Consider the following 27,163-nt stretch of genomic DNA (forward strand, 5'->3'; position numbering starts at 1 on the left):
TTCCTCATTTTGGGGTAGCCGAGCTGACGGAGGTACCCCAAGATGGATATCTGCTCGAGGTGGCGCACTTGATGCGGGCGTCAGGGGGCAAGGAGGGGCGGGCGGTGGGTTAGCCTTAACTACGGGTACCTGACGAGACTCGGGCGGTGTCTGGAATCGACAGGGATCTGCATCTCCAGGCCGGCGCAAGCTCCACGGCTTCAGGGGCAATGTTACGCGTCGCCTTGAGAAAACCGGTTGGACATGAAGCGATTCCCATGTCAACGTGATGCGGCTGCTAAAAAAAAACAGTGGCGGTAAAAAGACTCTTCCCGGCTTCGTGTTTCCTCCTGTCTGAAACTTTATGTGCTACGCCAAAACTACACTTCTATCTCAACTCAAAAACGCTTTAAGAGTTTGGTCTAGACTCAACATTCAACTCCTCAACATACTCAATTTTATCAGGTCACACTCATCTACTCTAGAGATTCCATTTCATCACATCACTCGCATTTAGAGTCAGGTTGGACAGATATGGATGGAGGAACCAGCTCTTCAATTCTTGGGGTGGGTTATATGCTGCAATATTACTTGCAGACACCCGACGGTGGTATCATCCTCCCATCGACTTCCCCAAACACCCAAAGCATGCCTCGCTAGAGATCCTCCTCATTCCCGACTTTTAGCGAGAACCATCCGCTTAGTAGAAGAAGCCGATGATCTTGCCGGAGACGTGCTTGCGGCGGGCCTCCTCCTGGTCCATGATACCAGCAGAGGTGGTGAGGATGACGTAGCCGAACTGACGGGCGGGAAGGAGCTTGACAACCCACTTCTCGAGCTCAGCGAGGCGGACGTTGTAGCGGGGAGAGATGACACCGCACTTGTTGAGGCGGCCGTTGAGCTGGACAACGATCTTGCCGGAGCGGTGGTCATCGACCTCCTCGAACTCGCCGATGTAGCCTGAAGGACAGAAATGTCAGTGGGATGTCGCGACAGTTTAAACATTAGATATCATTGGTGACTCCAGTAACGTGTAAGACTCTCGCAGTTAATATATCGGCGACTTAAAAGGCTAAGATCGTGGAGCGGTATGAGACCTCGGCCTAGTTATACGCCGAATGGTGTGTTGAATATGGGAGTGTTTGGGGAGTGTTCGATTGCGAGAGTCTTTTCACGGTTCCCTTCGTCGTTTGCCAATGACATCTGGCGGTTGGTTTGCGATTCGAACGTACCGTGCTTCTGCATGACCTGGAGGAACTTGGTGATGACCTTGGAGGAAGGGCGGATCAAGACCTGGCGCTTGCCGGCCTTCTCGGCGTTGTTGATGCTGTTGAGGGCATCGTGGAGAACGGAAGTGCGGACCATCTTGACGGTTTTTTCGAGGAGATTCTCAAATCGGGAATGGGATCAGAGGTATCTGCCAGATCCATGTATGTTAGCCTTCGAGGCCCCGTGAGCATGGAGAGTGCCCTCTGGAACAACGCAGTAAAGGTGTCCAAGGGTTCTGCCCGCTCAGTTGCCGACGAGGAGAAGCGTATCAGTGGTCGTCGCCTTTCACCAGCGCGGTCTGATTGCTTTCCTGGGCCTTTGCGAAGGGCATTATCCAGTTGTTGAGGACATTCTCCAGAGTCGTAGTTCTCGTCGTCATCGCAACGCGACTGTGACGGTATTGTTTAACTTTCACATACCTCGGTGATGGGCTTGATGCTGAGAGGACGGACAAGCTAGCAGGATGGGAGGGGGAGAAGGCGTTGAAGGTCGCGATGGTCTTTTGTTAAAAATTTCAAGCGGGCGGGTGGATTCTGTGGTGGTGGTCTGTGCTTTGCCATGCAAAAAGTGCCCCGTGCGAATGCCCTAACGCTCAGTAGCTGGCCTACGCTTGGCACTCGCCGGGCCGGCAGAGGTGCCCTTCAGGCGCATCACACAAAATTTCGGAATTTTGGGGGGACGGTTTCGCGCTGGCGGGCGGCGTGGTGTGGGGAAGTGGTCGGTGCGCGCACATAATTTCTGCCCAGAGCTTTTTGCTCTCGCGGAAGACGAGACTCGCAGGACCCTCTCGCTCCCCTCGACCACCACCCTATTGAAATACTTTCTCCATTAACTCTTCGAGGATCGTATCCGACAACAACCCCAAGCAAATCGCCAAAATGGTGAGACACCCGTCCCGTCCCCTACGTGCGAGCTGAAGTGTCGCCGTCGCGACCGTCGATTCGATATCCTAGAACCGATTACATCTCGAAAGAAGAAGCATGACGAACTAGGCATACTCGACATCGACGGCGCCGATGCCCCGACATCTTCAGTCCGACACGCAACCGATTACAATGAGGAAGCAAAAGAACACTCCAGCTAACATGGTCTTTTTTGTGGAATTGTAGTCGGACGTAGAAGAGAACACTGTCCCCGCCTCCGAGGAGGTTGAGGTTTCCGCCGATGCTGCCCCCAAGGGCCAGATGAGCGTCCTTGATGCCCTCAAGGGTGTTCTCAAGATCTCCCTCATGCACGACGGTCTTGCCCGCGGTCTCCGTGAGGCCTCCAAGGCCCTCGACCGCCGTGAGGCTCACATGTGCGTCCTCAACGAGTCCTGCGAGGAGGAGGCCTACAAGAAGCTCGTCATTGCTCTCTGCTCCGAGCACAAGATCCCCCTCATCAAGGTCCCCGATGGCAAGCAGCTCGGCGAGTGGGCTGGTCTCTGTGAGTACACCTGTTATCAGAACAACACATTTGGGGCTGTTTTGCTGACTGTGACACTAGGCGTCCTTGACCGTGAGGGTAACGCCCGCAAGGTCGTCAACTGCTCTTGCGTCGTTGTTAAGAACTGGGGTGAGATGTCTTCCGAGCGCGAGGTAAGAATTACACCCGAGTCTGCTGCTTGGCCACAGTTACTGACAAACGACACTACAGATCCTCCTCAACTACTTCCAGACCGAGCAGTAAATTGGCGATTCGCATCTTGGCGAGGCGGAATACCTAGGGATGTACAGGCGGCAGACGCGTCCCGGACATTGGCTCTAACAAGCCATGTGTCTGGTTGGACGTACGCTTGGGTAGACCTTACCGACTGGCACAAATGCTTAGAGCAGGCCTTAACTGGCTTCCCTGCAAGGGGCAATAAACAACGTAAAAGGTCCAAAACCCATTCGCTGATTCCTCCCATGACCATTGTATGAAGTCGTGTTGCCATGTGTGAAGTCCTGCAACCCGACCCGTTATGCCAGTGTCAAAAGGTCATGATCAGACCAAAGGACGTGTTCAACAAATGGGAAATAGAAAAGGGCACGATCACCCAAACGCCGTAGTATGCATATTGATATCATTTCTTACCCTCTACCATGATGATGTGGTAGCCAAACGGCGTCTTGGCCTCGCCAATCTTGGGGCTACCAGTGCTGCTTGTCTCCAAAGCAAACGCGACCTTCTCGAACTCAGGGTCTAATGTACCCTTTTGCTTCCAACCCAAACTTCCTCCTATAATATTTTGTGTAAGTGAGCGACCTTATCCGTAGAGAATAAAGTGAAAAATATCGCCAGTACGGCCACCAAAGCCAATAGGAGAAGCGATGAACAAGACAAAAGAAGCATTCTGCATCAAGCTCTTGAAACGTAAGAAAGAAAAAGACTTACCAGTCCTAGCCTTATCCTCACTATACTCCCTCGCAACAGCCCCGAAATCCGCTCCATCACGGATCTTGGCCAGCGCTTCTTCCTTCTTGCCATGTTTCTCACACTTTCATACAGTATCAGTGTTAGCGCATCGCCACCAAAATGCGGCAGACTGGATCACCAGAGGGTAGAGTTACTCACCAAAATATGCCGAACATTAATCGACTGAGCACCCTTGGCGGCCTTGCCGGCGTCCTTGCCCGCATCTTTGCCCGCGTCCTTTCCGCCCTTGCTGCCGGAGCCGGAGCCGGAAGCTTTCTTGTCTTTGCCCATTTTTATTATGCTGCTGAGCGACAAGCGAGAGGGAGTACTGGGTGAGGTGAGTGAGTGGGCGACTTGATGTTGTAGTGATGTTGAGTTTGCAATCTCCAGCTGCCCGGTGAGATGATGAAAGTGGAAGTGGGGCTGCGTTGTGAGGGAGCTTGAGCGACAAGCTGCAGTGCTTTGAGGATGGGGTTCAGTTTGGAGTGATCAACCCTAACCCTGGCTAAAGGGGGAAGTTGCCCCTTTTTTTAACGTCGCTTCGTCTCGATCAACGAGGAGGGACACTGCGCAATTGGAGAGGAAAGATGGGCTTGGTCCGCATGGATACCTCTACACTTCCTTTGTTGACATAAGTGTTACTCATGCTTTTTACTTGCCAATCGTTGATCTTGGGACGGTCGGTAGAGAAGGCAGGAACCTGGGGCTTGGGCAGGGGAGAGAGGTACGGGAAAGAAGAAACCGGAAAGAGTCGTTGCGAAGGTCGTACTCAGGAAGGTCCTAAAAGGGTTTGGTAGAGGTAGGAAGTGGAAGTCTCAAGTCCACATGAGTATGGAAAGATGTCGTCGCTCGCTGCATTCCATGTCCCGTTGGTTGCGGTTAGCGATCAGAAACTCAGAAGTGGAAGGATGCGGTGCAACTGAACCTCTGCAATGGATTCATGCTCTTCCCAAGCTTCATTGCAACGACAGGCACGTAAAATCTATCTCATTTTACCTTGCAAGTGAAGCCGCATTGTAGAGCATGCTTATCCATGATTGACAGGTGTCGTCTGGAAGGCACGAAGGACACTTCTCGGCAGGCGTAGTCGCGGAGAATCCGCTCCAGCCCAAATGCGCAGCATAGGTCGGTTGGAAAAGAAAGTGATGGCCCTAAAGGCCAAGGGCGTATCTCTCCTTCCAGATATGAAGTGACAAAATGAAGACATGACGGTAAAGCGACTTCCACATTTCTTTGCAGCGTGGAGTTCAACGATGAATCACGCAACATCGTACCAGTTGTGCTTTCTCTTCTCGATGTTGAGAAGGGAGTACCCCACGAACGTCTCGCATTCAGTATTTATTCGACCGCCCATGTTCCATTTCCTCTTCTTTCTCTTTTTCTTTTTTCACAGCTTTTCATACTTCATCCACTACGCGTACCCCACGACTTACCTTGGCCTCACGATCTACTTTGCTTCATTGTTATCTTCTCCCAGTCTTGGACTCCTCTTTCTTGATCTTACCACACCTGCCTCCTTTACCCAGGTACCAACTTCAACGTCATCATGGGCAAGTTCAGTCGATCCATGCAAAGACAAAGGGGGAAAAGAAGGGAGGCGAGCGATGCCAGAATTCTGGAAGAGAGAGAAGCTGCCCATGCAGCTCGCCAAACACAAACTCCCACCCCACCAACGTCAGATTGTTCTTCAGATGGCGAAAGCACGACGACGACAAACACAGCAACACCAGAGACTGAGAAGCTCATGCAAGCGTACCACAACAGCTCGACGGCCGAGAAGAAAAACGAATCTCTCTCCGACATCTTGTATGCTGCCGCGGACGAACTGTTTGCAGACAAGAACTCTTCCACGACCGACTGGAGACTCCAACGTGTCATTCAAGCCGTCACCGGTGCACTTGAAGACCTGAACACATTCACCACCGAGCCGAAGACAGGCCGCCATCTGAATCGGCGGTTCCAGTCCAGAACCGAAGGAAGCGTGCTGCCTACTCATGACCATATCCAGTCCAAAGCAGTTGACAGAGTTCTGCATATTCCACTCCTCCGCCGTTTGAGTCAATACCAAAAATGGAGCGGCAAACCCTCCTCGTGGCAATTGTGGTATCAAGGGCTCAACAGGGCGTACCATGACGATTTCAGGACGGGCCTTGATCCCGCCAATGCCGACCATGCTTCGCGGGCGTGGAACACAATCTTGGACAAGCTGCCGGAGCAGGTGACGGTGAAGCTGTTGAACGAAGGCGTCTTGGTCCCGGAGCGGCCGGATCCGCACCAGCTGTTGGTTCATCTGAACAGGTTTATCAGTTCGGAGTACCTCTAGTTGAAGCTTGGGTGTCATGCTTGAGTTTTCACTGCGCCAGCTTCTGAGTGGTGATGCAAGGACACAACTGGATCGACATTGTTGTTTTCTCTGCAAGGAACGGTTGTTTGGCTTTTGGTTTACTGGAGAGGATCTTGTTTGTGGCTTTCTGGTCTGCATTTGTGGTTAAACTCGGGAGTATCTCTGAAAGCGGCTATCTGGCATTGGGGGCATAAACGGTGTTGGTGGATTTGACATTCAGACTTGAAGATGCCCGTCTCCAAATCATGGTGCGATTCGGTTATGGCAGTTGTATGGAGAAGAAATAGGAATAACCAGCGAAATAGCGATTATCTGTTTGGTTTGTTTGGGCTTTTACACCACCCAGTCTTAGCAAGTTCCCCTTTCCATTATGAATTAGCTACTGATAAGCAAACTTCAAGTTCTCATCATCATCATCCAAATTGATCGTGCCATAATCATGATCATGATCGTCATCTTCATCATTATCATCGTCGTCAAAACAATTACTCAACGCAACCAAAGCTTCAACCTCCGCAGATACATCCTCTCACCTCACATACCCCCTAGGAAACAATCCAACCTCCCCCATATACCACCCCACCCCCCACTCCTCATTCAACCCTTCCACCTCGGTGATCTCGGCCCCCTTGGGGAAAATCAACTCGTTCTTGGCTTCGGGGGAAGATCGGTACCAGCTGAATCTTGCAGTGCACTTTGTTCCCGTGCCGCCGTCGGGGGGGAAGGTGTCGGTTGTGAATCTCCCATGACCATGACCATGACCAGGGGGGGAGCGGGTGCTGTTGGGGGATGTGGGCGACATGGGTATGGGTGAGGTAGGTGAGAGTGGTGATAATGGTTCTTCCGGGGAGTGACCTGGTGGTACGGCGGGGTGGGAGACGTCTAGGGATACCAGTCTCTGCACCCATTTTTCTTTTTCCTTAGAGGTATCCTTTTCGTCTGAGTCCTTTCCACCTTGGCCTGCCCCGGAAGAGGAGACGGAGTTGTGGGAAGTATGGGAAGTATCAGATGCGGATGGCGAAGGTAGTGGCAGCCCAGAAGAAGGGGAGGAGGAATCATCCCTCCAACTCCAAATCTGCATCCCCCTCACGCCCCCCAGCAAAAAACTCTCCACCTTCAACCGATGTCCCCCAACAATCTCTTTCATAACCTTTCTTCTCTCAACGCCCGTGCGGTCGTCAATAACAAAAGATACGATGGTCATTCGGTGACCACCAGACTGGGGACAGCGGCGCCAGCCGAGGGGACCGTTTTCTTCTGCTATCGATTCCGGGACCAGTGAGTGGTAGCAAGACTGGCAGAGGTTGTATTCCCCAGCACGGGGTTGGGGTGTGTGTTTGGAAGGGCAAGAGGGACAGTGGAAGCGTAGGTCGTGGGGAGGGATCGGGACGGAACAGAGTTCGCAGGGCGGGGAGAAGGTTAAGGGTCTGTAGGCGCCGGTGGCGGGGGCGGAGAGGTTGGGTTTTGAGAAGGGTGGTGGACCGGCTAAGGACGAGGGGCGGGAGATGGAGGAGGAGCGGGAGTGACTACTTGTAGTTGTTGTGGTTGTAGTTGGGTTTGCGGATGGGCTGGTTGGTGGTGTGGAAGTGGAATCTGCTGCCGCTGGTGGTGTACCGCTTGGAGAGACGGACGAAGCTGGAGGAGGTAGGTAAGTGAGTGCTTGCAAGGGGTGCGAGCAAGCCTTTTCCTGGTTAACGCAGTTATTGCAGAACCCCCACTCGCCTTCATTGCAGAATTCGCAGCGCCAGTAGCACTCATTGGCAAAGGCTGAGCAGCGACAACAGAACGTACCGCTTTGCAGCCGGTCAAGAGGGTTGGCGAGGCTGCGGGCGCGCGGACTGGTGTCACTTGGTTTTGGGGGAGGTAGGTACCGGACGGCGGTCAGCCGGTGCGGAGGAGGGAGATTTGGATGGTTAGCTTTGGCCTTGTTCCAGCGGTGCCAGACGGCGTAGCCGAAACCGAACCAGTGCAGACATCCTTTGCGCTTGCGCCAGCAGTCGAGACAGATGTTCCAGTCGCCGTTGTGGCAGATGGAGCAGTTGAAGTGCAGTTTATACTCGATGTGCTCCATGCCGCAGCCGTTGCAGTTGATGATGGGTTCCGGATAGCGCGGCATATTGGACTGAGACGGTGCTGGTGGGGTGCCCAGATGTGTGCTTACGGGACCGGAGGTTGATACAAAGTTGGGTACCGACGGGGCGGAAGCAAGTTCTGATGTACTAGGCCGACCAGAGGTTGTCCTTCTTCTCCTCCTTCCTGAAGTATCGGAATCCGATGAACCGTCTGTTTGTGTATGTGGTTGTGTGACTCCTATCCCCGCCGCTCGAGCATTGAACGACAGTGACCTCATGTCTGATGAGTTTGCCGTGGTTGTTGTCAGTAGCGGGTTGCTGCTGACGGTTGGTGAACTGGAGCTTCGTGCCTCCGTGATCACTCCCGCGCTGGGTCTGATTGGTTGCGTCGCTTCAGAAGTGGTCTGGGAACGGTGGGCTGACACACGGGGTTGTTGTTGTTCGCCCTGTGACGGGACTGGCACGGTCGAACTCCGGCTGGCACTGCTTGTCGTCCTTCGCCTTCTCGAAGCTCCCTGAACATCCAAATGAGCCGAACCCGCGGATGGGGGATATCGATGTCGTTCCTCGTTACTGCTGGCGCTTGGCTCCCTTGACCGTGTGCGTATGCTCGCTGGTCGTGTAGCGTGATCCGGCGGCGGTCTCGTCCACGAAGTCGCCAAGGGCTCCGGCCTATATGATTGCGTCGTCGTACTGGAAGCCGTATTCCTCCTCGCATTCCGCTCCGCATTGGCCCGTGTCCTCTCCCGGTGTCGCCTCCTGTACGCCTCCATGATCTTCTTGCTGAGCTCGTCGTTGTTGTCCAAGTCGATGTTATCCAAATCTAGCCCGTCCAGCAACCCTTCCTCCTGGATCTGTCGCGCAAACTCCTCAATCTCCCGCTCAATATCGATATCGCCCAGGTCATCAGCGCTGATAAGCGATCTAAGAGATGACTGATGTTCAAGCTGTCTCGTCCTCGCTTCCGTCTCTCGTTGCCGCGATTCACTCCTCCGTCTCCTCCTCTCCTCCGCATAATGATTCTCCGGATGTAGCGTCGCGCTCTGCGCCCGTATCCTGCTGGTACTACTAGGCGCAGCCGACGAATCCCTCACCCGTTCCCTATCCCTGCCCACCATACTCCCAGTTCCAGTTCCAGTTCCCGAGGCCCTATTCCTACTAACATCCCTACTCGTCCTCCCCTGGTGCGAAGAATGCGGTGCCTGTGACGCCCTCCTCCTCCTCTCCGACGAACCCCCAACCGCACTCCCACTCCCTCCTCCAACCATACCCACCATACTCCCCGTCGCACTCCCAGTCGTCCCTAACATACTACCATTCCCAGCCTCCAACGCCGCCCAAGCCTCCCTCAAACTCATCTCCTGCACCTCATGCAACACCCTCCGTTCCTCCTCATCCAACCTCCTCTCCTCTTCCGTGCGTTCTTCCCACCTCTTTATCCTCGGCAGCACTTTACTCCCCTTTCTATACCTCTCATCCATCTCTTTCCGTTCTTCCTCGGGGCGCGTGCGCTCGGGATTCATGGCCAGGAACATCTCTAGTAAAGTAGCGACCCGCGCATCGTGTTTGGTGTCGCGCACGGGGTCTCGGCAGGCTGGACAGGTGAAGACTTTGTGTTGCTCTGAGGGTGGAGGGGGTGGTAAGGGGGAGGTCTCGGCGCGGTAGGCTTGTGAGGCGAACCATTCTTTTAGGCAGGCGCCGCAGAAGGTGTGCAGGCAGTCGAGGAGGGTGAGGGGTTGGTAGAGGAGGTCGGTGCAGATCTGCGGGTTGATGGTATTAGCGATTGGCTTTTGGTGATGTACTCGTCAGGACTAGAATCGTCTTTCTTCCCCTTGGCGCAGAGTCCTGACGAGTAGAGGGGTTGTTGTGTTTAGTTAGAGGGAACGGGGGTGGTAGGGGAAAGAGAGGGTAGTTCGTCCGATGTTGTTGTTGCCGGACGGGACAGAACACATGGCGAACACATGGCTTGGGCCGGCGCATGGCATGGCATGGCAGATCCAGATCCGAAACATATCATTCCGTCTGAACCAGCGCAACTTTGAAACTTGGCAGTAAACGAAACCAAGAAAGAGTAAAACTCACAGAACAAGTCAACTCCGACTCCAAATTCACAGAGGCAGCCGCCTTCTTGATGCTCGAAGAAGTAGGTGTTTCCATCATCCTGACCAGTCAACCGTGACCGAGCGCAGCGAGCGGGTACGGTAACCTTTCGTTCCTCGTTCCGAGCCCGTATCCTATCCTATCCTATCCTATCCAACTTGCGACTTGCGACGATCAAGGCGCCGTATCTTCTTCCCCCTCTTCTTCAAACTTCAGCTTTGGAGGTGTGTGTCCGTAACCAAGGCGTATGCGCAACAGAACGAACCGGGTGCGTCGTCGTCGTTTCGTGACCGTAGAGGTATGTTCCCCGCTTGTGTCTTCCGAACGTGTCGTCGTATACTGTTTATTCCCAGTTGTTGTCGTACAAGTTCAACCGCTCGTCTCGGGAGCGGTCTCCGGGATCTTTTAAGTTCAGCGCGGCGGCTGGCGGCGGCGGCGGCGCAAAACGTCGGGTTGTGTCTCGAGTATAGGTAGTGCAGTCCAGGTGAGAGTCCGGCGCAAAAGGAAGAAGCGGGCGGGCGGGATGGTAGGTGATGATCCCCTCAAGTCCAAGGTCAAGGCTTATAAGGTAGGTCTAGGTAGGTATATGCCCACCAAGATACAGGGTAAAGTGATGAAGTAACAAGAAAAAAAATTATATGTATGCGTTCAGGTTGTAGCGACAGCGACGAACAGCAACGCAAGTACGCAAGTGGAAGCCGGCACAAGAAACCTGGTTACGGTCCAACACGATGCAACCCAAATGAGAGGTTGACAGTGGGCAGTGGGTGGTGGACGGCGGCGGCACCGTTCGCGATCCTGGCGTTGCGCTGCGTGGGGCCCCGTCGATACGGGGGAGATGCACGCTATAACCCATAGGGGATAGAACCGCTGAGTTTGCGCTGCCTGTGCCATGGGATTTTATGCATGTCACAACACCACCCGACCCAGAACACCCTCCCGCAACAAATGGACGAATGACCGGTTCACAAGCATTCTCGCCCAGTAAGGAAATACACTATGTAAGCAAGACATCTGACGACGACATGCTACCACACCGGAGCATCTTCTTGGGGTTTCCATCATTTCCTTCACGTGGCTGTGAACAGCACTTCAAGGTTGGAGCAGATCAAGATTGTTAGCTGACGTTGTTATTCGCTACGGCGTTTAACTACCAAATACTCTCCATGTGCATCCATCAACTCACCGTCCAAGTCGTGACCAGACCTCTTTGATCACGTATCATTCGTCTCAAGTAATAGTAAAAAACCAGCTGCTGATGCAATGTAATAATACCTTTCAAAAACGCCCGCATCTCTCTGTGTGTGTGCTTGTATGTATCTACCATGCCAAACTACAACCCTTCATGAAATTCCCCAACTCGCGCCCATGGTCGTACCCAAAACCTGGAAACAATCTCAAAAAAATAAACGCCAATGCCCATCACCATGATTATCGTTATAGATCGTTAACGGGCTCCTCGTCGCCCTCATAGTCTTTGCACACCCCGTACCATGTCCTGCCACGGCAACGTTTACCGCTATCATCAGGCTGTCCCTCTGTCGGAGTAGCCGTTGCTGACGGGGTAAGCACCGAGCTCGGCAGGGCTGGGGCTGAAGTAATACTAAGCTCTGCCGAAGTGGATGGTGATCCGAGATCCGTCGTTGCAGTCTTATCATAACATCCCCAGAACTTTCCAGGAGTTAGGCATGTAGTGCTGCTCGTTGTCGCGGTAGGAGTTGTTGTTGATGTAGTCGAGGTTGTGGTCTTGTCCTTGCAACCGAACCAGCCACTGTTTGATAGGTTAGCAACGTTAATACCAAGGTTTACTCGGTAGTCAACTTACGGAGTGTGGCATGTAGTGGTAGAAGTGGTGGTCACTTCGCTTGTTGTTGTTGTGGTTGCCGTTCCAGTTGTGGTAGTGGTTTCATCCAAACATCCCCACCATCCCCTATCATTTGTTAGTATCTTCCAACTGAGAACAACGAGTACCAAAACTTACGGAGTCTTGCAGGTTTCTGTCCGGGTACGGGTCTTAGAGTCCGAAGTCGAAGTAGGCGCGCTCGAGGTGGTCGTGGTTTCGGTTCCATTGCTTTCGTACATCTTCCAGTTACCGCAATCTCTGCATTCCGGTGTAAACTTGCACTCAGGGACCTTCTCGTACTTCCTGAGGACATCGTGAATAACCGCACGAATCTTGTGGGTGCCAATGCCAACACGCCAGCCCAAATCGCCAACCGTGTCATAAACACACTCCCGGCCGGTATGACAAGCTGACTCCATTGCATATCCGCCAATAGCGCACGATGCGGTAGCTCCGTTACAGGTACCGACGTACACCGGATCGGCTGTGTGACCAACGTGGAAAGCTCCCGTGTACTCTCGGGTCTGAGGCGCATCTGGGTCGGATCCAGGAGGGATAGGAAGTCCCAGTCGCTTAGCAGGGAGAGCCTCGGGGACTGCCTCGAATGTCACAACCGGATCACCATAAGTCAAGCCAAGCAAAGAGCTCATGGCTCCTCCAAGCGAGTGCCCGACAATCCACACGTTAGCGTCGGGGTAAAGCTCAGTGACGTTCGCATAGAGCTCGCGACCGGCTTGGTAATAGCGGTTCTCTTGGCGCAATGCTTGGACAACGCAGGTATTGTTGCAAGAGTAAGTGCCTGTCGCGCAATCGCAAACCTGGTGCCAGGTCCAGGGTCCTTGTTGAGCACAGCAACAGCTGAAAAAGAGATTGTCGTTGACTTTGTCGTTGGTGGTAGTGCCGTCACCGTCGAAAACAGCAACCGATGTTCCCTTCAAGCCGATGACGATGGTCGAATTCGTCTCATCGGCAAACACATGGCCCCGAAGTCCATCACCCTCCCATCCAAAATCGAGGCTCCTGTTAAACTGGTGCCCAACATCCTCCCAATCTGCGCCATCGGGAGTCTGCACGTAGGCATCGGCAGCCATAAGCGCCAACGATATGATGGTGTCTTTATCCGTGATATCAGGTCCGGCAACTTCGTCCATTGTCCATGCTTCGGGTGATAGGATGGAAGCGTAACCTTGTTGTCGTGCATAAGCGACCATGGGATCTACGACGCTAGGTCTCCGGTCGGCAAGTCGTTGTATTCGCACCGGGCTGCTGCGCGCCTTGAGGGTCCCAATGCGCTCTTCGCCATATTCATCGTCGGCTGCTAGCCATACGTCTGCGTTCTGTGCGGGTATATCCTTCTTTCGGTGAAGTGTCGGATGTTGGTAGGTACCATGGTGGTAGATGTGTCGAAGTGTCTATGGGTGGTGAATCTGTGTTAGTGGTTGCTACGCGGGTGAAGACCAAACGAGACGTACGAATTTGTGTTCAGCCGGCGCTGGAGGCTCTGGTAGCAGGGGCTTTATTGGTGATGCTTCGATTGGTATGACTATCTGCGCATTCGGTTCGTCGTAGGAGAAGGCGTTGACGAGTGGTGTTGTCGAGAGAGCGAGAAGGGACAAGGCCAGTTTGGCGGTGACTCTAGCGGCGGATGTGCAACCGAATGCATCCGCTTTCCTCTTTCCAGAGGAGAACATGCTGAAAGAAGGTGTCGGTCGTGGCCAGTTGAGGATGGTGTTGGGTATGGACAAGATAACTAAGAAAGGTGAAGAAGACGAAGAGGATTAAAGAGAGGTGTCGAGATGTTAGGAGACGTGTTTCGCCTCGAACAAGAGGATGTCGTCAGTCCAAGGTCAGTTGATTGATGTGTTGGGGAAGGCGGTCCGCGGCTTGGGTCGTTTGCAGAGGGAGAGAGACGTCCCGCGCGGCGTGTGTCTGTGGTGCACTGGTGCCTGTCACCTGCGACAAGATAGCGTGTTGGCACCGGAATCGTTGATTGACCCGACAGCTAGTGATGACGATCGCAGCCAATGCCAGAACGGCCGATGGCGGAAACGCGTGGCGTACCTCTCAAGGTTCCTCTTATCAGCGATAACACCGCCTTACCCCAGAAACTGGGCGCAAACGTGCAGATGGGGCATGCACCATGCGTTGTCACTGTTGATAATGGAAGGGTTAGGGTCATGTATGAAGGCCAGTAGTTGAAATTAAGGTGGAAAACCGTAACCTTAACATCACATGCACTCCAGGGCGGAACATTGCAGTTCTTCAATGTACTTGTCCACGAGATACGATATAACATCATCTGATTGTGATTTTGTTGATGACTTCAGTTTCTTGAATTGCAAGTGTCTTTCTTCCTCTTCAATATCCTCGGCTTGACACACTGATGTATCAGGCTGTCTGCCAGGTGGAGCATCTGCCAGCACTGTCAGTGTCATCCCACTGGCAGAAGATGCGGGACAGACGGGAGCACCACCTCTGCAAGTCGCCTAGCTCGGACCCTGGAGACACGCATCTCGTCTCTCTCATCTCCCACAACATGAACTTCTTCAGGACTCGAACATTCGATGTCTTGACCTTTGAGAGCAACAATGCTTTGATGGCTCAACCATTAAGCGCCCTCTGTCTTCCTACTCTTTGACTTTGCGTCCAACTGTTTCTTTTTTGCCTGTTGGTCTCGCACGTTCTCATCACACTATTTTAGCACGGTATAACAACAAGCCCAGGGCTCCATAGCATCACTCACCACTTTGACCCCCGTCTCCCCGTCTCCATCTCGAACTGCGTGGGCCTAGAGTGATATCCCGCTCTTCCTACTCTGATTGCTTGTCACCCTCAGTCGGATCCAAATCTTGTGGTTTCAAACTGTCCCGTATCCTTATGCGCTGGTTATTTGCTTCAGGTGTAAGTGTCATGATCTGTCCCCGGCGTCAATCATATCTGCCAGCACCTCGTCTATCGTCAATATCTCCACTGTGGAGTCATTCATCACAGGAATGCTTGGGAAGTCCCGGCTCCCATTACGTCGCCCGTCGCACTCAACTTCGCTTCCCCAGGACTTACACTTCTAACCTTAAACCAATACAACAGTGAGACAAGCGGTATTATCATGTCGTCCAGCAGCAACAACCCGCCGCCGCGGCCGAGTCCTCTCCGGACATCTCGGTCCTTCACCCGCCTCGATCCGCCTTCCACGCCTACAGACATGACGCGCCCCAAGAGAGCGAGCACGATACAGTCCCCAGTCAAAGACAGTTCCGAGATGCCCGACACGTTCGAGAGTAGGGTCAGCTTGGACATAGAGCCCCCGAGGTCGTCCATCGATCTGGAAGGGCTCCCCATAGAGTTGGTTGCCCTAACAGACAGCTTCATCGACGGCCTAGTCGCAAAGGTGCACCCAACACCGCCCAATATCGATTCTCTCTCCCAGCGGTTCCAGGACTTTTATGCTACAGCTGCGTCCCATATTCAGACCCATATCGACAGTCTAGCCACTCGACAGAAGCGCGATGAGTTTGCAACATCATCCTCGGGCACGCGCCAGTCCGCGGCCAGTATACTACGCCAAAAGGCTTCTCAACTTGGCAGTAGCAGCAAGGAAAAGCTAAAGGCGGGACTTACAAGGCGGGAATCTGAAATGCTTACCCCGGATGAATACGCCGAACGTAGAAAAGCAAGGAAAGCATTGGAGCAGCAGCGGATCTTGTTGGAGGAAGCTGTAGAAAGGAGGCTTTGCGAAGGCATCTACGGAAGGATTTACCGCCATCACACCACACAGGACGAAGCGCAGGATGACAAGCTCCGATCAAAAACAGCCGCTTTGGCCGTGGTAGGCATTGGCCCCAGCGATTTGGGGGTGGACATTGGAGACATAGACAAAAGTGACCCGGAGGCCGTCGCCAAGAGAACGGATGAGGTCAGGGACTGGCTAGAGGGGGCGAGGAAGGAGTTGATACTGATGAACCAGTCGCGCTATCCTCTGGGCAAGCTCAACCATCTCAAGGCGACCCACAAAGCCATTATCGACACTCTCTCACATTTCCACCCTTCCTCCTCCGCAGACGAGCTCATGCCCATGCTCATCTTCACCCTCATCACCCTCCCGCCCGAGAACCTCAACGTTATCAGCGACGTCAACTTCATCCAACGCTTCCGATGGGAGCCCAAGCTGGTGGGCGAATCGTCCTACTGCCTCACCTGTCTCGAAGCCGCCATCAGTTTCCTCGAAACAGTCGACCTATCCACCCTCCGCGCCGACGAAGCTCCCACGGGGCCCGCCAAGAAGCCTACCGGCTCCTCGATACCTCGAGCAGAGACCTTCCCTCCCGCCTACTCAGCCGGCGTCTCGTCCACCCCCAGCCCATCCTCCGAGTCCAACAACAGCCTCAAGCCTCCCCTCTCCCGCGACGCCGTGCGGCTGCGTGATCGCCGGCTTAGTGATCTGGTGACCCAGCCCGCGCAGGCCTTCAACGCCGCCAGCGACGCCGTCTTCACCACGGCCGACCAGAGCCTCAAGACCATCGGCATCAGCTTGGGCGACAGCTACAAGTTCCTTGTCGGTAAGATGCGCGAGCACCAGGAGGCCATCGTGCCCAAGACGCTCGAGGACGCGCGCAAGCTGATCGGCACACCGCCGCCGACCCTTGGGATGGAGGATGGTGACGGACACTCCATGGCGAGCGGCGTGAGCGTGAGGAGCGCCGCTAGCTCGGTACACACCCCTGACGAAGCTGGTAGTCTACATCCGCTGAAGCGGTCCAACACGCCCAGCAGGACGGCAGAGGATAGGGTGTTGAGCATCATTGGCGGGAGGAAGGCGTCGGCGACGAGGGATCCCAGTGTCGATAGCGCGAGCACGAACAGGAGCGTTTCGGGATCGGGGAAAAGGCTGACGGTGGAGGAGAGGGCGGCTGCGGCTGTGGCTGCTGGGTTGAGTGGTGGTGGGTCAGCATCAAAGGAAGCAAAGGAAGGAAGTACGACTGCGATTGCGGTTGGGACGACACCGGCCCCGACACCGGCGCCTGCGGCTTCGTCAAACCCGGCGCTTATTGATTCCGTGAGGAACCTGGGTAGTTCGTTGAATCCGATGGCGAGGTTCTCGCAGGGTATCAGCGGGTTGAGGAGCTTTGGAAGGACGACACCGGCACCGGCGGCGGCTGTTCCGCCTACGCCTGTGGCTAAGGATAAGGAGGTGCCGCCGGTGCCGGGGAAGGGGACGCCGGTGGCGGATGGGGGTGATTTGGCTACAGTATGTTTCTTTTTTTTCTTTGTTCCCCTAGCACATGCTTCTTTAGGACAACTGACTAACATATTCTGATTACACAGGCGTTCCCCGACTTAGCACCCGCTTTACCGCCAAAGGAGACTCCCAAGATCGAACCGCCTATCAAGCGGTTCATGGAGATTCAGAACCCGGCGGATTTGAGGATAGGGGAAGTGTTGGATTTGCTGAGGGATTATAGAAGGCTAGCTGGGGCGCTGAAAGATGCGGGTGCTTTCAAGGAGTAGGATAGGTAGATGTGGATATATATACACAGTGCATTTCGGAATACATACTGGAAGAGGTATATTTGGATGTAAACAGACATGGTGCATTATTCGTTGGGTTAGGTCAGGGGCCAGAAACGGGGACAACTTATTATATAATGGGATTTGTTGGATCAAGGATAACCGGGCCTCTTTAGAAATAATAACTGGTTCGATGTAAGGGGGCCTTTCCCTACGGTTATATGCGTTGTTTAGGTATTGTACGTGTAATGTCTTGTGTGAATTATTGCCAGCCTGATGTTTGGTTAACTGGGCGCTCGAGGTAAACCGAAGACCAAAATCTCCCTGCCTGTGAAGTTCATCAGCACCTACCTACCTTCGGCGAGGTCGGGAACACCTCCACCTCCATCTCATGTCACTTCCAAGTGGAAGCCCCGGAGCCAACTACGGGGGAAAGGGTACTCTATGTATTAAGATCACAACAAGGAAATCTTCACGCCCAGTAATCACTGGCCTAGGTATCGATATGGTAACTGCCGACGTTGGCAGTCGACATAGGTAACCATGGGTGTGAGGACTAACTGGTCTTGGAGTCGCCAGGTACGGGTACAGCACCCTTTCCAAATCGTTCACCAACCACCGTTGTGAACGAGCAGTCATATTATTCCTTCCACATGTCTGCTCTTCTCACAACTCACAATCATTCATTCACTCGGAAACTACTCCGAGTGATAAAGTCAAGTAGGTATGAATCCTACCTATCTTGGCTATGGGCGCTTCGATTGTTGGGTGGCGTTAACAGCAGCGAGGCCAAAGAAGACAAAAGGAATAGTGGTTAGGTATCACATCTCAACTCTCAAAATCCCGAGTCGTCACAGCCAATCACATATTACCTACGTATTCGATTCTGGGTTTGTCACAGCCATACCTACATGAGCATAGGTAGGCAAGGTAATAATATGTACACGATTTCCCACTGGGTCTGGGGCTCAAGCGATAAGTGTGATCGGGATGATCAAAGTGATCAAAGTGATCAAGGTGAGCAAGTGAGGAAGTGAGGTGTCAAGTGAGGAAGCGAGGGTGTCAAGTGTGTCAAGGTTGGCCAGTTGGTAAGGTTGGCACGTTGGTAAGGTTGGTTGCCACGTTGGTAAGCAATGGTTTACATAGCCACACCTCACTCAGCAAGGTGAGTAGGTAGGTAGGTAGGTAGGTAAAACGGAAGATGGTGACGGTGACGGTGACGGTGATGGAGATGGAAAGGAAGAGAGAGGTTTTATGCCGAGGACAACGAACAACGACGTAAAAGGTCTTCTTTAGTAATGCTTTTGACATCTTGGAATACTACCCATCACATCACATCTGAATGTCAGAATTGATGTCAGAATGTGTTTTCTGTCTCCACGGGTATGCTACCTAACAACAGCCTAGTAATCTGACAATACCTCTGTACGAAATGGAGTACCTAGGTAAATAAACCGTCAGTTGGTAACTAGGGCTTTCCGGACCGGAGTATAGTCCGAGCACAGGACTGACTGCGAGGAGTTTTACGCCAACTAGTTCTAGGTAGGTAGGTACAGGTACAGGTACCTACCAAATATTCCATTACATATATCTAGGGTACACAACATCCGAACGAACGTCCATCTTCAATTTCACGAGGCTGTCGTGGGATGGATGGTGGCTAGGTGTCAGATTCAATGAAACCCTGACATGCTGACCCCCACGAACCAGACGCCTTTCGTCTGACCGACTGACACTCCACTACCTCTGCCTAGAAAGAACTCTCAGAGGGATCCGCGCTTACTTGTACAACGTTGTAGAGAGAGGCTTTGAAGAAGAGAATTGGAAGAAGGAGAAGGATTGTGTAACTGCGCGGCTCTTCACCGGTTTCAATTAATTTCCCAACTCCCAACTCTCAACTCCCAGCCCTTAAAACGATTGGAATCGGGTTTGTCTCGGGTGACAGAAAAACCTCTAGGGAGAAAATTTACGACGAACATATGTATTTAGAAGAAGGTAGGTAGGATATGAAACATATGTTTCGCATCGTCAGAGACTTAGACTCATCGATTTGATAGACTTGTTCGACTTGAAAGACTTGTTCCTAGCCGCGCTGACGTTGCACACGCACATCTCTCCGCCTTCCAAAGTTCCTACACTGAATGGATGTGTGTGTAACTCGGATGGTTTTCTCCAAGTCATAGGTAAGGTAGTCGGACTTTTAACGCGGGGGTCACAAATCGTCATTCCGCACCTCACTTCACGTTTCTCGTTGTAACTGTTGTAAGTTCCCGTCCGCGTTGGGCACACCGAGTATGAAAAGATGACGCCGACGGGAGGTTCCATTTGTCGTAAGCATAAAAATCCGAGTTCACTCTCCTCTTTCTTCCCCGGTCTCGGTCTCGGTATTGCAGTCTCGACATTGGACTGAATAGTAATGACGATGGCGATGCAAACACCTTGCATTCAATACGACCGTTGCAGATGGTCAGGTTAGATCACTAGATGCGCGGATGCGGTGTTGCGGTGTGAGATTCACAGCCACGCCGACCCGTCATCCGGTTCTCCGGGGTAGCGGGGGTTGTTCGTGGGGGGGTTACGTAGGTGTGTCTTGTTGGATTTCGTAAGGAATTTTTACATGTGATGATTTATGCTTTTACCAACACCTATAGAAGGTAGCTAAAGTCCGGTTCTTGGGGGAAAAACCCAGTCATCAAGTGAGAAATTCCAGAGAGAAGGAATGCGGTTGACATGCAGTCTCACCGTTCGGTCGTGTGCTCCGCATGAAACAGATGGGTAGAGGTAGGTGTGAGTGGTCCTAAGTCTAGGTAAGCCGCCAATATCCCGCGGTGAAGAAGTCAAAGTGGCAATATGTATTAGGTAGGTGTGAGCACGAGATCTCAAGGCTTTCATTCGTAGTCTACGTGTGAGACAGGGGATGTGACATGGCTGAGAAAAAAGCCGAAGTTCAGGTCGTTCAGTCGGGTTCGGGTACTCGAGCCACAAGGGCGAGATTGGTGACCACCAGAATCAGAATCAGATTGGACACAGGAGCCGTAGAAGAAGGAAGATAGTACACAGATAAGTCTTTGCATAGCAAAGTTTGGAGATAATTTCACGAAAAGAGCAACGAGGTTTTATGTACGAAAAACCAAGAAAAAATAGCGAGTTTGAAAACTAGGTACAAAGCAAAAAGCAGATAACCACCCACCCAAACAGACCCTAACCATTCTTTACTATGTAACCCCAAATGTTCAAAAACCTCTCGCGAGGCCCAGCGTTATTCCAGCCGGTAAGTATCTTGTTTGTTTATATCCCCTTCCTTGTAAGGAAAAAAGAACACGAAAAGAAAAAAAGGGAAGAATAAAGCCAGTCCCAGAAATTCATCATTGCGTCGTGTTCAAAACGTTCTCGTCTGATCTGATATGTAAGTCGTCCACCCTTCTCCCTCTCATTCCCATATTTTTTTTCATTTCAATACCCAAAAGCAGCAATCTCCCTCCACCTCCTCCTCCTCCTTCCCTGACCCGTAATCGCATTGGATATCTCCGCCCCTCTAGCTTTCAACTTCTCTCTGAAATGATCGCACCACATCACCTCGAGGCGGCCGTCCGGCGGCGGTGCTTGAGATTGTTGTTGCATTAACATGGCTGCTGCTGTTGTTGTTGTTGTTGTTGGTGCCGTTGTCGTCGTTGGGTGGTAACCCATGCTTTGCCCGCCACCAGTGCTTCCTGTCATGGTGGTGGTGTTGTTGATTCCGTCCAAGCCCATTATATTCAAGTTTTCCATGCCTGCTGAGTAACTCATATGGCTACCCATCGTGCCAATCCTGCCAACAGTCATCCCAGGATTCATGTTCTTAGTCATCCCCATGTCCATCCCTAAACCATCAACAACCCCCATCACGCCCACGCCCACGCCCACGCCCAAGCCTTCCCAGCTCGCAGCAGCAGCCCCCAATCCCAAACCAAGGCTCTCGTAGAACGCCCTGATCACAAAAACCGGATAAGCCAGCATCCCCGGCTCGATATTGTTGTTCAGCGCAAACTCCAGACTCCTACCCACCCGTTCCGCCAGTCCCCTAACCGCTTTACTTCCATACCTCGCCGGGTCGCTAATCAAATCCACCGGCATCTGTTGCATCTGTTGCATCTGCACCTCCAACGGGAGGTTCATGTTCTGCATATTCTGATGCATATTCTGCAATCCTGTACCCACCATATGTAAAGGCAACGGCTCAAAGATGCTCCAGTATATGCGCTCGATGGTTTGGTAAAGCTGCATCAGACTAGTGCAGTAAAGGATATACGCCAAAGCGAGTTGGGAGGTGGGGAAGGCTAGTGGGGGGTTGGTGAATGGGTATCCTGCCGAGTATGATGGGTAGCCAGTATTTGGGTGAGCGTGTGCAACAGACGACGGAGAGGCGCGACGAGGAGACCTTGGTTGCCCCTGGGGTTTGTGATGAGAATGAGAATGAGGGGATGTTGTAGGGTAGGGTTGGAAGCGCGGGGAGGAGGCGGAGGCGGAGGCGGAGGGGGTGGGGGAGGGGGTACCTCTGGAGCGGGAAATGGAATTGGAATTGGATGGGGAGCGGCGGTGGGAGTGTGTTTGGCCTTGGCCTTGGCCCTGCGAATATGGGGAGGAGGAGGGTGAGAGATAAGGGTAGGAGCTTGAAGTTGGAGGGGTTGTTAGGTAGGGCGGAGATTGCCCGTAATCTGATATCGAAGTTGACGACGACGACGGTGTGATGACGGCCGTTGTTTGACGCGAGATAGCTGCCGTCATCTCGGCGCTGAAAGATGAAGACCAAGCGTTAAGTTGCCGTTCGATGTTGAGGCAGTTGGTCAAGAGGTCTTGAGCACGCTGACGACGGGATAGCGTTTGTACTTCTTCGGTGACTCGGTCCGTGCGAGAGAGGATGCGGGGCAGGAGGGCGATGATGTCGAAGAGTTGATCGAGGATGGACTTGGGGTGCTTCTCCCAGGGAGTGGAAGTCCATTCTGCGGACTCGAGGAAGGTTGGGGTGCGGTTGAGCAGGGCGGTCAGGATCTATCAGACGGTGGTTAGTCGAATGTTGTCAAATCCTGTCGTGACCAGCACCTGGATGGGAACTCACAGCAGTAGGCCGGTAGACCCGGACAAAGAAGTGATGGTTAGGAAACGTCTGAAATTTCTCTGGCCCAGCGCGTCTGATGGGATCATTTTGAGCGGCCGAATCCTTGAACGATGGCTGATTGCTATAGAGGTTCGTGTACAGAGTCGAATTGTTGTGCTTATAAAGATTGTGTTAGTGTTCAGAGACAACTTCATCCTGTGCTTATCAGTCATCGCAGTGGACCAACTCACCTCGTAAAGGAAAACGCATGAACCAATCGATGGCATGTATGGGTCCTCGTTCTGGCTTTCCGGTAGACTAATCAAACACTGCGACTTCAACTCGAAGTCCTGGCCACTGAAGTAAAGTTGCAGATTCGGGACTTCGTATTCCGCCATCGAGTTCACAGTAAACTCTCCCGTAGCATCTCCCCTGCTGCCACTACGGCGGAGAACATTCTGAAGCCGGGTATTCAGAGCCGTAAACTGTAGGGTGTACTTCGTACCCGAGGGCGTCGACAACGAGATCAAGTCGTCCCAAGCCGACTGAAGCGGCTGATCCGGAAAGAGCTCCGGATAGTGCTGATGTTTCTGATGCTTTTGCTGTGGAGTCCCCCTCTCCTCCTCTCCTCCACTTCTCGACGAGGTTGAAGCTTTCGCCTTCTTTGACTTGATGACCCTTGGCGGATGGGACGAACAACGACCGCCGTCCTCGATGGTTCCGATGATGAAGACGGTTTCTCGCTCATAACCAAGACACTCGCGACCACTGTCGATACACTTCCTGCAATATGGTCGTTCGTTGTCACACTAGTTGGATTAGTTGCTTGCTCAACGGGAAAGTTACCACTGTGGGGGATGGATTCATGTCTTACTTTGACTCTCCGGACACGGCAAGAATTGCAGCCCTTGTATTTCCCAGGAACACCGACCATCGTTATCAGGTAGTAAGAGTGGAGATGATAATAGGATAAAGAAACGAGGCAAACTGGTTTGTTTCTGTGCTTTTCTGAACGAGTGTCTAAAAGGAGAAGAAGGAACCCGGACAGACGGAGACGAGTATCTACCGAACAGTGTTGACAGGTTACAGCAGTGCGGGTCGCTCAGCCCCTGAACTATTGCTGTTGGGTAGACCCGTTATGTGTGTAAGATGGGGGTCCAACTGCAAGGTAGCAGATAGGTAGTAGTCAGAGGTAGGCAGGCAGGCAGGCAGGCAAGCAGGCAAACAGGTAGGACAAACCAGGCAGAGGGGGTCAGCTAAAGGGGTAAGGGCCTGAGGCCTTGATATACGGTACAAAACTTGACCAAACTCTTGCTGACCAGTTAGAAAGCAGACATCATCTGAGGCTGCTGACTGACCGTTTCTCGTATGAGATGAGAAAACCTTCAGTGACCAAGTGAGCCAACCATGAGACAGGACAGCCTCCTCCGAGTCACGGCCGAGGCAGCCTCGTGATCAGAAGAGCTTTCTTGGAAACGGACCTGTCGTTCTATACCGAAGACACTGTGAGCAGATTGCCTGGAAACATCCTCCTCTGTTGGTTCAGTATTACGTTTTCTGCGGCTACCTAGGGTCCAAGACGCTTGTCGGGAGGACTCCGAGAGGGTGACGCCATCACTTGACTGGCACACCACCAACACGGTATGCTGGAACCAAAGAGAGCTCTGGGGAATGGAGCCGGTCACGCAGAGGGCTTGGTTGCGCATATGCGCTTTGCAAAGTCCACTCTCGGTGTACGTATTCCGTAAGCCTTCCCATAGAGTGTGTGGGGGGACCCGGCACAGATGGCATGTAGGAATATATATATGGATGGCATGGCAGCAACGGTTGACCCAGCATATAGTTCTCGGTCGGCAGCAAGCGAGTCATTTGTTTTCGATGCAAGAGCGGCAACAAGCCCCAAGATGTAGTTTTTGGCCCAATAACTACTTGGAAGTGTAACGATGGCTTGAAGGGGGCTCTGTAGGGCTGCAGTTGTTAGAAATCAGCCCGCAGGGGTTCGGCATCCAGGATAGGAAGCCTACGGGCTGACGGATGGGGCTGGTCAGACGGAATGGCATGGAAGGTGGTATGTAAGAGGAATGCAGACCTGTGATTGGCCAGTAAGCGGAAACGGGTATATAGTACGAGGACTGGCGTCGTCGATGGTGACTCTCGGGTTCGAAAGCCTGCCTGCCTGCGACTCTCGTTCGCTGAGATGTGTGATTTGGTGCTTTGCTCACTACTCGCTCTGCGGCCAATCAGCTTACCAAGCCAACGACTACGCCCTCGGGAACCCCGACTACACTGTCCGGGAGAAACTGCAGTGATATGCGGTCGTTGACGACATGATTGACATTAAACCAAGCCAATCCGCAATGACGGGAGAAGATGGTTTCAAGGTGGATGAATCATGATCAGGGGGAATACAATTTGAAGTGGCATCACCGGCCCGAACCCGCTCTGAAGGGTATGTTGGACGGGGGAGAATCCGTCCAGGTGGAATCGAGCAGGTCAGCGCCGCATACATACAGGATCTGGAAGAAAGAATGTTTTATGCAAAATGAACAAAGGTATGGGCTTTTTAGATATACTTGTAAGGGTTCAAGATGGCGTTCTGAAAGAGTGACTGGTTAGCGGTAGGTCACATCCTGGGGCCGCAGTTGAGGGCCGTTGGGACCGGTAGGGGCAGTGTGATGCCGGGGCCAAACTAGGAAAAATAGGGCTGGTGGCGGGCGGGGAAAGAAACCAAGGTGTGTTATAGGCTCATCGTCAACTTACCGGGTCATAGAGATCCTTGAGCTGCTTCATCAACCCGACCATGGTGGGAGTACGGCTGTACCCAATGTACTTCTTCTTGGCCAGACCAAGACCGTGTTCAGCGCTGATGCTGCCCTGACGCTTGGAGATCCACTCGTAGACGAAAGGCTCAAGAACCTTCTCAACCCGCTCGTCGTAGCGGCGGGTGGACACGTTAAGGTGAAGGTTGGCGTCGCCCATGTGTCCGTATCCTACAACAGCACGCACCGGGTGCTCATCCGTGTCACCGAGGAGGCCGGCCTCCTCAACACGGGCCTTGGTATCCTCGACAAGCTGGTACATCTCGGGGAGAGGGATGGAGACATCGTACTTGTACACACCACCAAGGTGGCTAAGGACTTCCGGAATACCCTCACGGAAGCTCCAGAGAGCCTTAACCTGGGTCTCGTCCTGGGCAAGAGTGCCGTCGACAACGATACCCTTCTCCATGACGTCCTCGAGGAAGGTCTGGAGCTTCTCACCATCGTGGTCGGAGTTGGATCCGCTAGTTTCGATCAAGCAGTAGAAGGGGTACTCACCCTCGAGAGGCGAGTTCTTCTTGGTGACTTGGCGAACAAGAGCCTGGCTGCTACCGTCCATGAGCTCGAAAGCAGAGAGAATCTCGGACAAGTGGCCTTTGGCCTCGCGGAAGGCCTGCTGGGCAGCCTCGTAGGACTCAAGACCGAACAGGGCTACGTTCTGAGCCTTGGGACGCTGGGGGCACTGGATGACAGCCTTGGTGATGACACCAATAGTGCCCTCAGAGCCAATAAAGAGCTGCTTGATATCGTAGCCAGTGTTGTTCTTGCGCAACTTGCAGAGATCATCGACAACGGTACCGTCGGGAAGGACGGCCTCGATACCAAGAGTAGTTCCGTGCAAGCTTCCGTACCTCAAGAGACGAAGACCACCGGCGTTGGTGGAGAGGTTGCCTCCGATATGGCACGAACCCTTGGCACCGAGATCCAAGGGGAAGATGTAGCCCTTGCTGGCCAGGAACTGATCAACAACCTCGAGAATAGCACCAGCCTCGACCGTCAGGATACCGGAAACCTCGTCGAACTCGATGATGTTGTTCATGCGGCCCATGTTGAGGACAATCTCGTCGAACACGGGAACGGAGCCACCAACGAGACCGGTGTTGCCGCCCTGGGGGACAACAGCCAGCTTGTTGTCATTGCAGTACTTGAGGATCTTGCTGACCTCCTCAGTCGAGCTGGGCTTGAGGACGAGTTTGCAGTGGCCACGATACTTGCGCATCCAGTCGCTGTTGAAGGGCTCGATATCGTCAGTGGCGTTCTCGTTGGTCACGCCATCGATGACAGCAGACTCGGTGCCCAAGAGACCCTTGAAGTAGTCGACATGCTCCTTGGTGACCTGGCCATAGCGAGGATCCCTCTTGAGTTCAGGATAGGTCTCGCTGGTGAACTTGCCCTGCTGGCATCTTGTCTCCTTGAGCTGGCTGGGACGGGAGCTGCTGAAGCACCGGACCGCCGACGCAACCTGGGACTGAACTTGAGGCTGAGTGGTCAGTCTGGGGGAGAGTCTTGCTGGCTTGGCCAGTCTGGCGAGCGTTGTCGTCGAGGACCGATGTCGGCAGGCCATGTTGGTGATGATGAGTCTCTGGAGTTGCAAAGAGTGAAAGCAAAGAACAAGAACAGAAGCCCCCAAGTATTCAAAGAAACCTTCGTTCTTAATCCCGATATCGCTGTGTTAGTTTAGTGTCTCACAAGACTCTAGACTCACTGGAACACCAGGGTTGGCTGTGGTATCGATGACTTCACCAGGGTTAACCGACACACTTCTCAGAAAGTTCCTCAGAT

At 53.0% G+C, this 27,163-nt stretch overlaps 9 protein-coding genes across 9 annotated transcripts; 3 read left to right on the forward strand and 6 right to left on the reverse strand.

The window, feature by feature from the left end:
- Positions 1 to 254: 254 nt before the first annotated feature.
- On the reverse strand, positions 255 to 1,811 carry B0H65DRAFT_471470 (ribosomal protein S8). The gene is made up of 2 exons (XM_062827099.1): positions 1,212 to 1,811; positions 255 to 939 (listed from the first exon to the last, which is right to left on the reverse strand). Exons 1-2 carry the CDS (start codon positions 1,342 to 1,344, stop codon positions 680 to 682), a joined length of 393 nt encoding a protein of 130 aa, XP_062679090.1. The 5' UTR covers positions 1,345 to 1,811; the 3' UTR covers positions 255 to 679.
- Positions 1,812 to 1,957: 146 nt separating this feature from the next.
- On the forward strand, positions 1,958 to 3,312 carry B0H65DRAFT_250683 (ribosomal protein L7Ae/L30e/S12e/Gadd45 family-domain-containing protein). The gene is made up of 3 exons (XM_062822453.1): positions 1,958 to 2,129; positions 2,358 to 2,673; positions 2,734 to 3,312. The coding sequence occupies exons 1-3, from the start codon at positions 2,127 to 2,129 to the stop codon at positions 3,147 to 3,149; spliced, it is 735 nt and encodes a 244-aa protein (XP_062679091.1). The 5' UTR covers positions 1,958 to 2,126; the 3' UTR covers positions 3,150 to 3,312.
- On the reverse strand, positions 2,803 to 4,121 carry B0H65DRAFT_471477 (uncharacterized protein). The gene is made up of 3 exons (XM_062827100.1): positions 3,784 to 4,121; positions 3,604 to 3,706; positions 2,803 to 3,447 (listed from the first exon to the last, which is right to left on the reverse strand). Exons 1-3 carry the CDS (start codon positions 3,913 to 3,915, stop codon positions 3,293 to 3,295), a joined length of 390 nt encoding a protein of 129 aa, XP_062679092.1. The 5' UTR covers positions 3,916 to 4,121; the 3' UTR covers positions 2,803 to 3,292.
- A 1,070-nt stretch (positions 4,122 to 5,191) lies between these two features.
- B0H65DRAFT_431687 (uncharacterized protein) lies at positions 5,192 to 5,947 on the forward strand (the record flags this gene model as incomplete). The annotated part of the gene is made up of 1 exon (XM_062824961.1): positions 5,192 to 5,947. The coding sequence occupies one exon, from the start codon at positions 5,192 to 5,194 to the stop codon at positions 5,945 to 5,947; it is 756 nt and encodes a 251-aa protein (XP_062679093.1).
- A 305-nt stretch (positions 5,948 to 6,252) lies between these two features.
- Positions 6,253 to 10,694, reverse strand: B0H65DRAFT_577711 (uncharacterized protein). Its single transcript, XM_062830703.1, has 2 exons — positions 10,123 to 10,694; positions 6,253 to 9,800 (listed from the first exon to the last, which is right to left on the reverse strand). Exons 1-2 carry the CDS (start codon positions 10,198 to 10,200, stop codon positions 6,498 to 6,500), a joined length of 3,381 nt encoding a protein of 1,126 aa, XP_062679094.1. The 5' UTR covers positions 10,201 to 10,694; the 3' UTR covers positions 6,253 to 6,497.
- A 434-nt stretch (positions 10,695 to 11,128) lies between these two features.
- Positions 11,129 to 14,001, reverse strand: B0H65DRAFT_471482 (Alpha/Beta hydrolase protein). The gene is made up of 4 exons (XM_062827101.1): positions 13,456 to 14,001; positions 12,122 to 13,395; positions 11,966 to 12,070; positions 11,129 to 11,911 (listed from the first exon to the last, which is right to left on the reverse strand). The coding sequence occupies exons 1-4, from the start codon at positions 13,672 to 13,674 to the stop codon at positions 11,578 to 11,580; spliced, it is 1,932 nt and encodes a 643-aa protein (XP_062679095.1). The 5' UTR covers positions 13,675 to 14,001; the 3' UTR covers positions 11,129 to 11,577.
- A 761-nt stretch (positions 14,002 to 14,762) lies between these two features.
- On the forward strand, positions 14,763 to 17,738 carry B0H65DRAFT_250777 (uncharacterized protein). Its single transcript, XM_062822455.1, has 3 exons — positions 14,763 to 14,884; positions 15,071 to 17,228; positions 17,306 to 17,738. The coding sequence occupies exons 2-3, from the start codon at positions 15,090 to 15,092 to the stop codon at positions 17,486 to 17,488; spliced, it is 2,322 nt and encodes a 773-aa protein (XP_062679096.1). The 5' UTR covers positions 14,763 to 14,884; positions 15,071 to 15,089; the 3' UTR covers positions 17,489 to 17,738.
- Positions 17,739 to 20,660: 2,922 nt separating this feature from the next.
- B0H65DRAFT_250828 (uncharacterized protein) lies at positions 20,661 to 23,721 on the reverse strand. The gene is made up of 4 exons (XM_062822457.1): positions 23,437 to 23,721; positions 22,814 to 23,371; positions 22,584 to 22,739; positions 20,661 to 22,516 (listed from the first exon to the last, which is right to left on the reverse strand). The coding sequence occupies exons 1-4, from the start codon at positions 23,494 to 23,496 to the stop codon at positions 20,942 to 20,944; spliced, it is 2,349 nt and encodes a 782-aa protein (XP_062679097.1). The 5' UTR covers positions 23,497 to 23,721; the 3' UTR covers positions 20,661 to 20,941.
- Positions 23,722 to 24,686: 965 nt separating this feature from the next.
- B0H65DRAFT_250826 (D-lactate dehydrogenase 2 mitochondrial precursor) lies at positions 24,687 to 27,147 on the reverse strand. The gene is made up of 2 exons (XM_062822456.1): positions 25,323 to 27,147; positions 24,687 to 25,158 (listed from the first exon to the last, which is right to left on the reverse strand). Exons 1-2 carry the CDS (start codon positions 26,943 to 26,945, stop codon positions 25,126 to 25,128), a joined length of 1,656 nt encoding a protein of 551 aa, XP_062679098.1. The 5' UTR covers positions 26,946 to 27,147; the 3' UTR covers positions 24,687 to 25,125.
- Between the last annotated feature and the right edge of the window lie 16 nt (positions 27,148 to 27,163).

The sequence above is a fragment of the Neurospora tetraspora genome (assembly GCF_033439725.1).
Source record: "Neurospora tetraspora strain CBS 560.94 chromosome Unknown B0H65scaffold_6, whole genome shotgun sequence".
Lineage (NCBI taxonomy): Eukaryota > Fungi > Ascomycota > Sordariomycetes > Sordariales > Sordariaceae > Neurospora > Neurospora tetraspora.

Excerpts from the sequence above, each read along its gene's own strand:
- B0H65DRAFT_471470 (XM_062827099.1), bottom strand. The coding sequence starts at position 1,344 with ATGGTCCGCACTTCCGTTCTCCACGATGCCCTCAACAGCATCAACAAC. Across the intron at positions 940-1,211 it reads CCAGGTCATGCAGAAGCACG|GCTACATCGGCGAGTTCGAG; the intron begins GTACGTTCGAAT and ends TCTGTCCTTCAG.
- B0H65DRAFT_250683 (XM_062822453.1), top strand. Across the intron at positions 2,674-2,733 it reads CGGCGAGTGGGCTGGTCTCT|GCGTCCTTGACCGTGAGGGT; the intron begins GTGAGTACACCT and ends CTGTGACACTAG.
- B0H65DRAFT_471477 (XM_062827100.1), bottom strand. The coding sequence starts at position 3,915 with ATGGGCAAAGACAAGAAAGCTTCCGGCTCCGGCTCCGGCAGCAAGGGC. Across the intron at positions 3,707-3,783 it reads TTAATGTTCGGCATATTTTG|TGTGAGAAACATGGCAAGAA; the intron begins GTGAGTAACTCT and ends ACTGTATGAAAG. Across the intron at positions 3,448-3,603 it reads TGAGGATAAGGCTAGGACTG|GAGGAAGTTTGGGTTGGAAG; the intron begins GTAAGTCTTTTT and ends AAAATATTATAG.
- B0H65DRAFT_577711 (XM_062830703.1), bottom strand. The coding sequence starts at position 10,200 with ATGATGGAAACACCTACTTCTTCGAGCATCAAGAAGGCGGCTGCCTCT. Across the intron at positions 9,801-10,122 it reads AGTCGGAGTTGACTTGTTCT|ATCTGCACCGACCTCCTCTA; the intron begins GTGAGTTTTACT and ends ATCAACCCGCAG.
- B0H65DRAFT_471482 (XM_062827101.1), bottom strand. The coding sequence starts at position 13,674 with ATGTTCTCCTCTGGAAAGAGGAAAGCGGATGCATTCGGTTGCACATCC. Across the intron at positions 13,396-13,455 it reads CGCCGGCTGAACACAAATTC|ACACTTCGACACATCTACCA; the intron begins GTACGTCTCGTT and ends CACCACCCATAG. Across the intron at positions 11,912-11,965 it reads ACCACTACATGCCACACTCC|TGGCTGGTTCGGTTGCAAGG; the intron begins GTAAGTTGACTA and ends CCTATCAAACAG.
- B0H65DRAFT_250777 (XM_062822455.1), top strand. The coding sequence starts at position 15,090 with ATGTCGTCCAGCAGCAACAACCCGCCGCCGCGGCCGAGTCCTCTCCGG. Across the intron at positions 17,229-17,305 it reads ATGGGGGTGATTTGGCTACA|GCGTTCCCCGACTTAGCACC; the intron begins GTATGTTTCTTT and ends CTGATTACACAG.
- B0H65DRAFT_250828 (XM_062822457.1), bottom strand. The coding sequence starts at position 23,496 with ATGGTCGGTGTTCCTGGGAAATACAAGGGCTGCAATTCTTGCCGTGTC. Across the intron at positions 23,372-23,436 it reads GCCGTGTCCGGAGAGTCAAA|TGTGACAACGAACGACCATA; the intron begins GTAAGACATGAA and ends TAATCCAACTAG. Across the intron at positions 22,517-22,583 it reads GGGTCTACCGGCCTACTGCT|ATCCTGACCGCCCTGCTCAA; the intron begins GTGAGTTCCCAT and ends ACCGTCTGATAG.
- B0H65DRAFT_250826 (XM_062822456.1), bottom strand. The coding sequence starts at position 26,945 with ATGGCCTGCCGACATCGGTCCTCGACGACAACGCTCGCCAGACTGGCC. Across the intron at positions 25,159-25,322 it reads TCAAGGATCTCTATGACCCG|AACGCCATCTTGAACCCTTA; the intron begins GTAAGTTGACGA and ends TCACTCTTTCAG.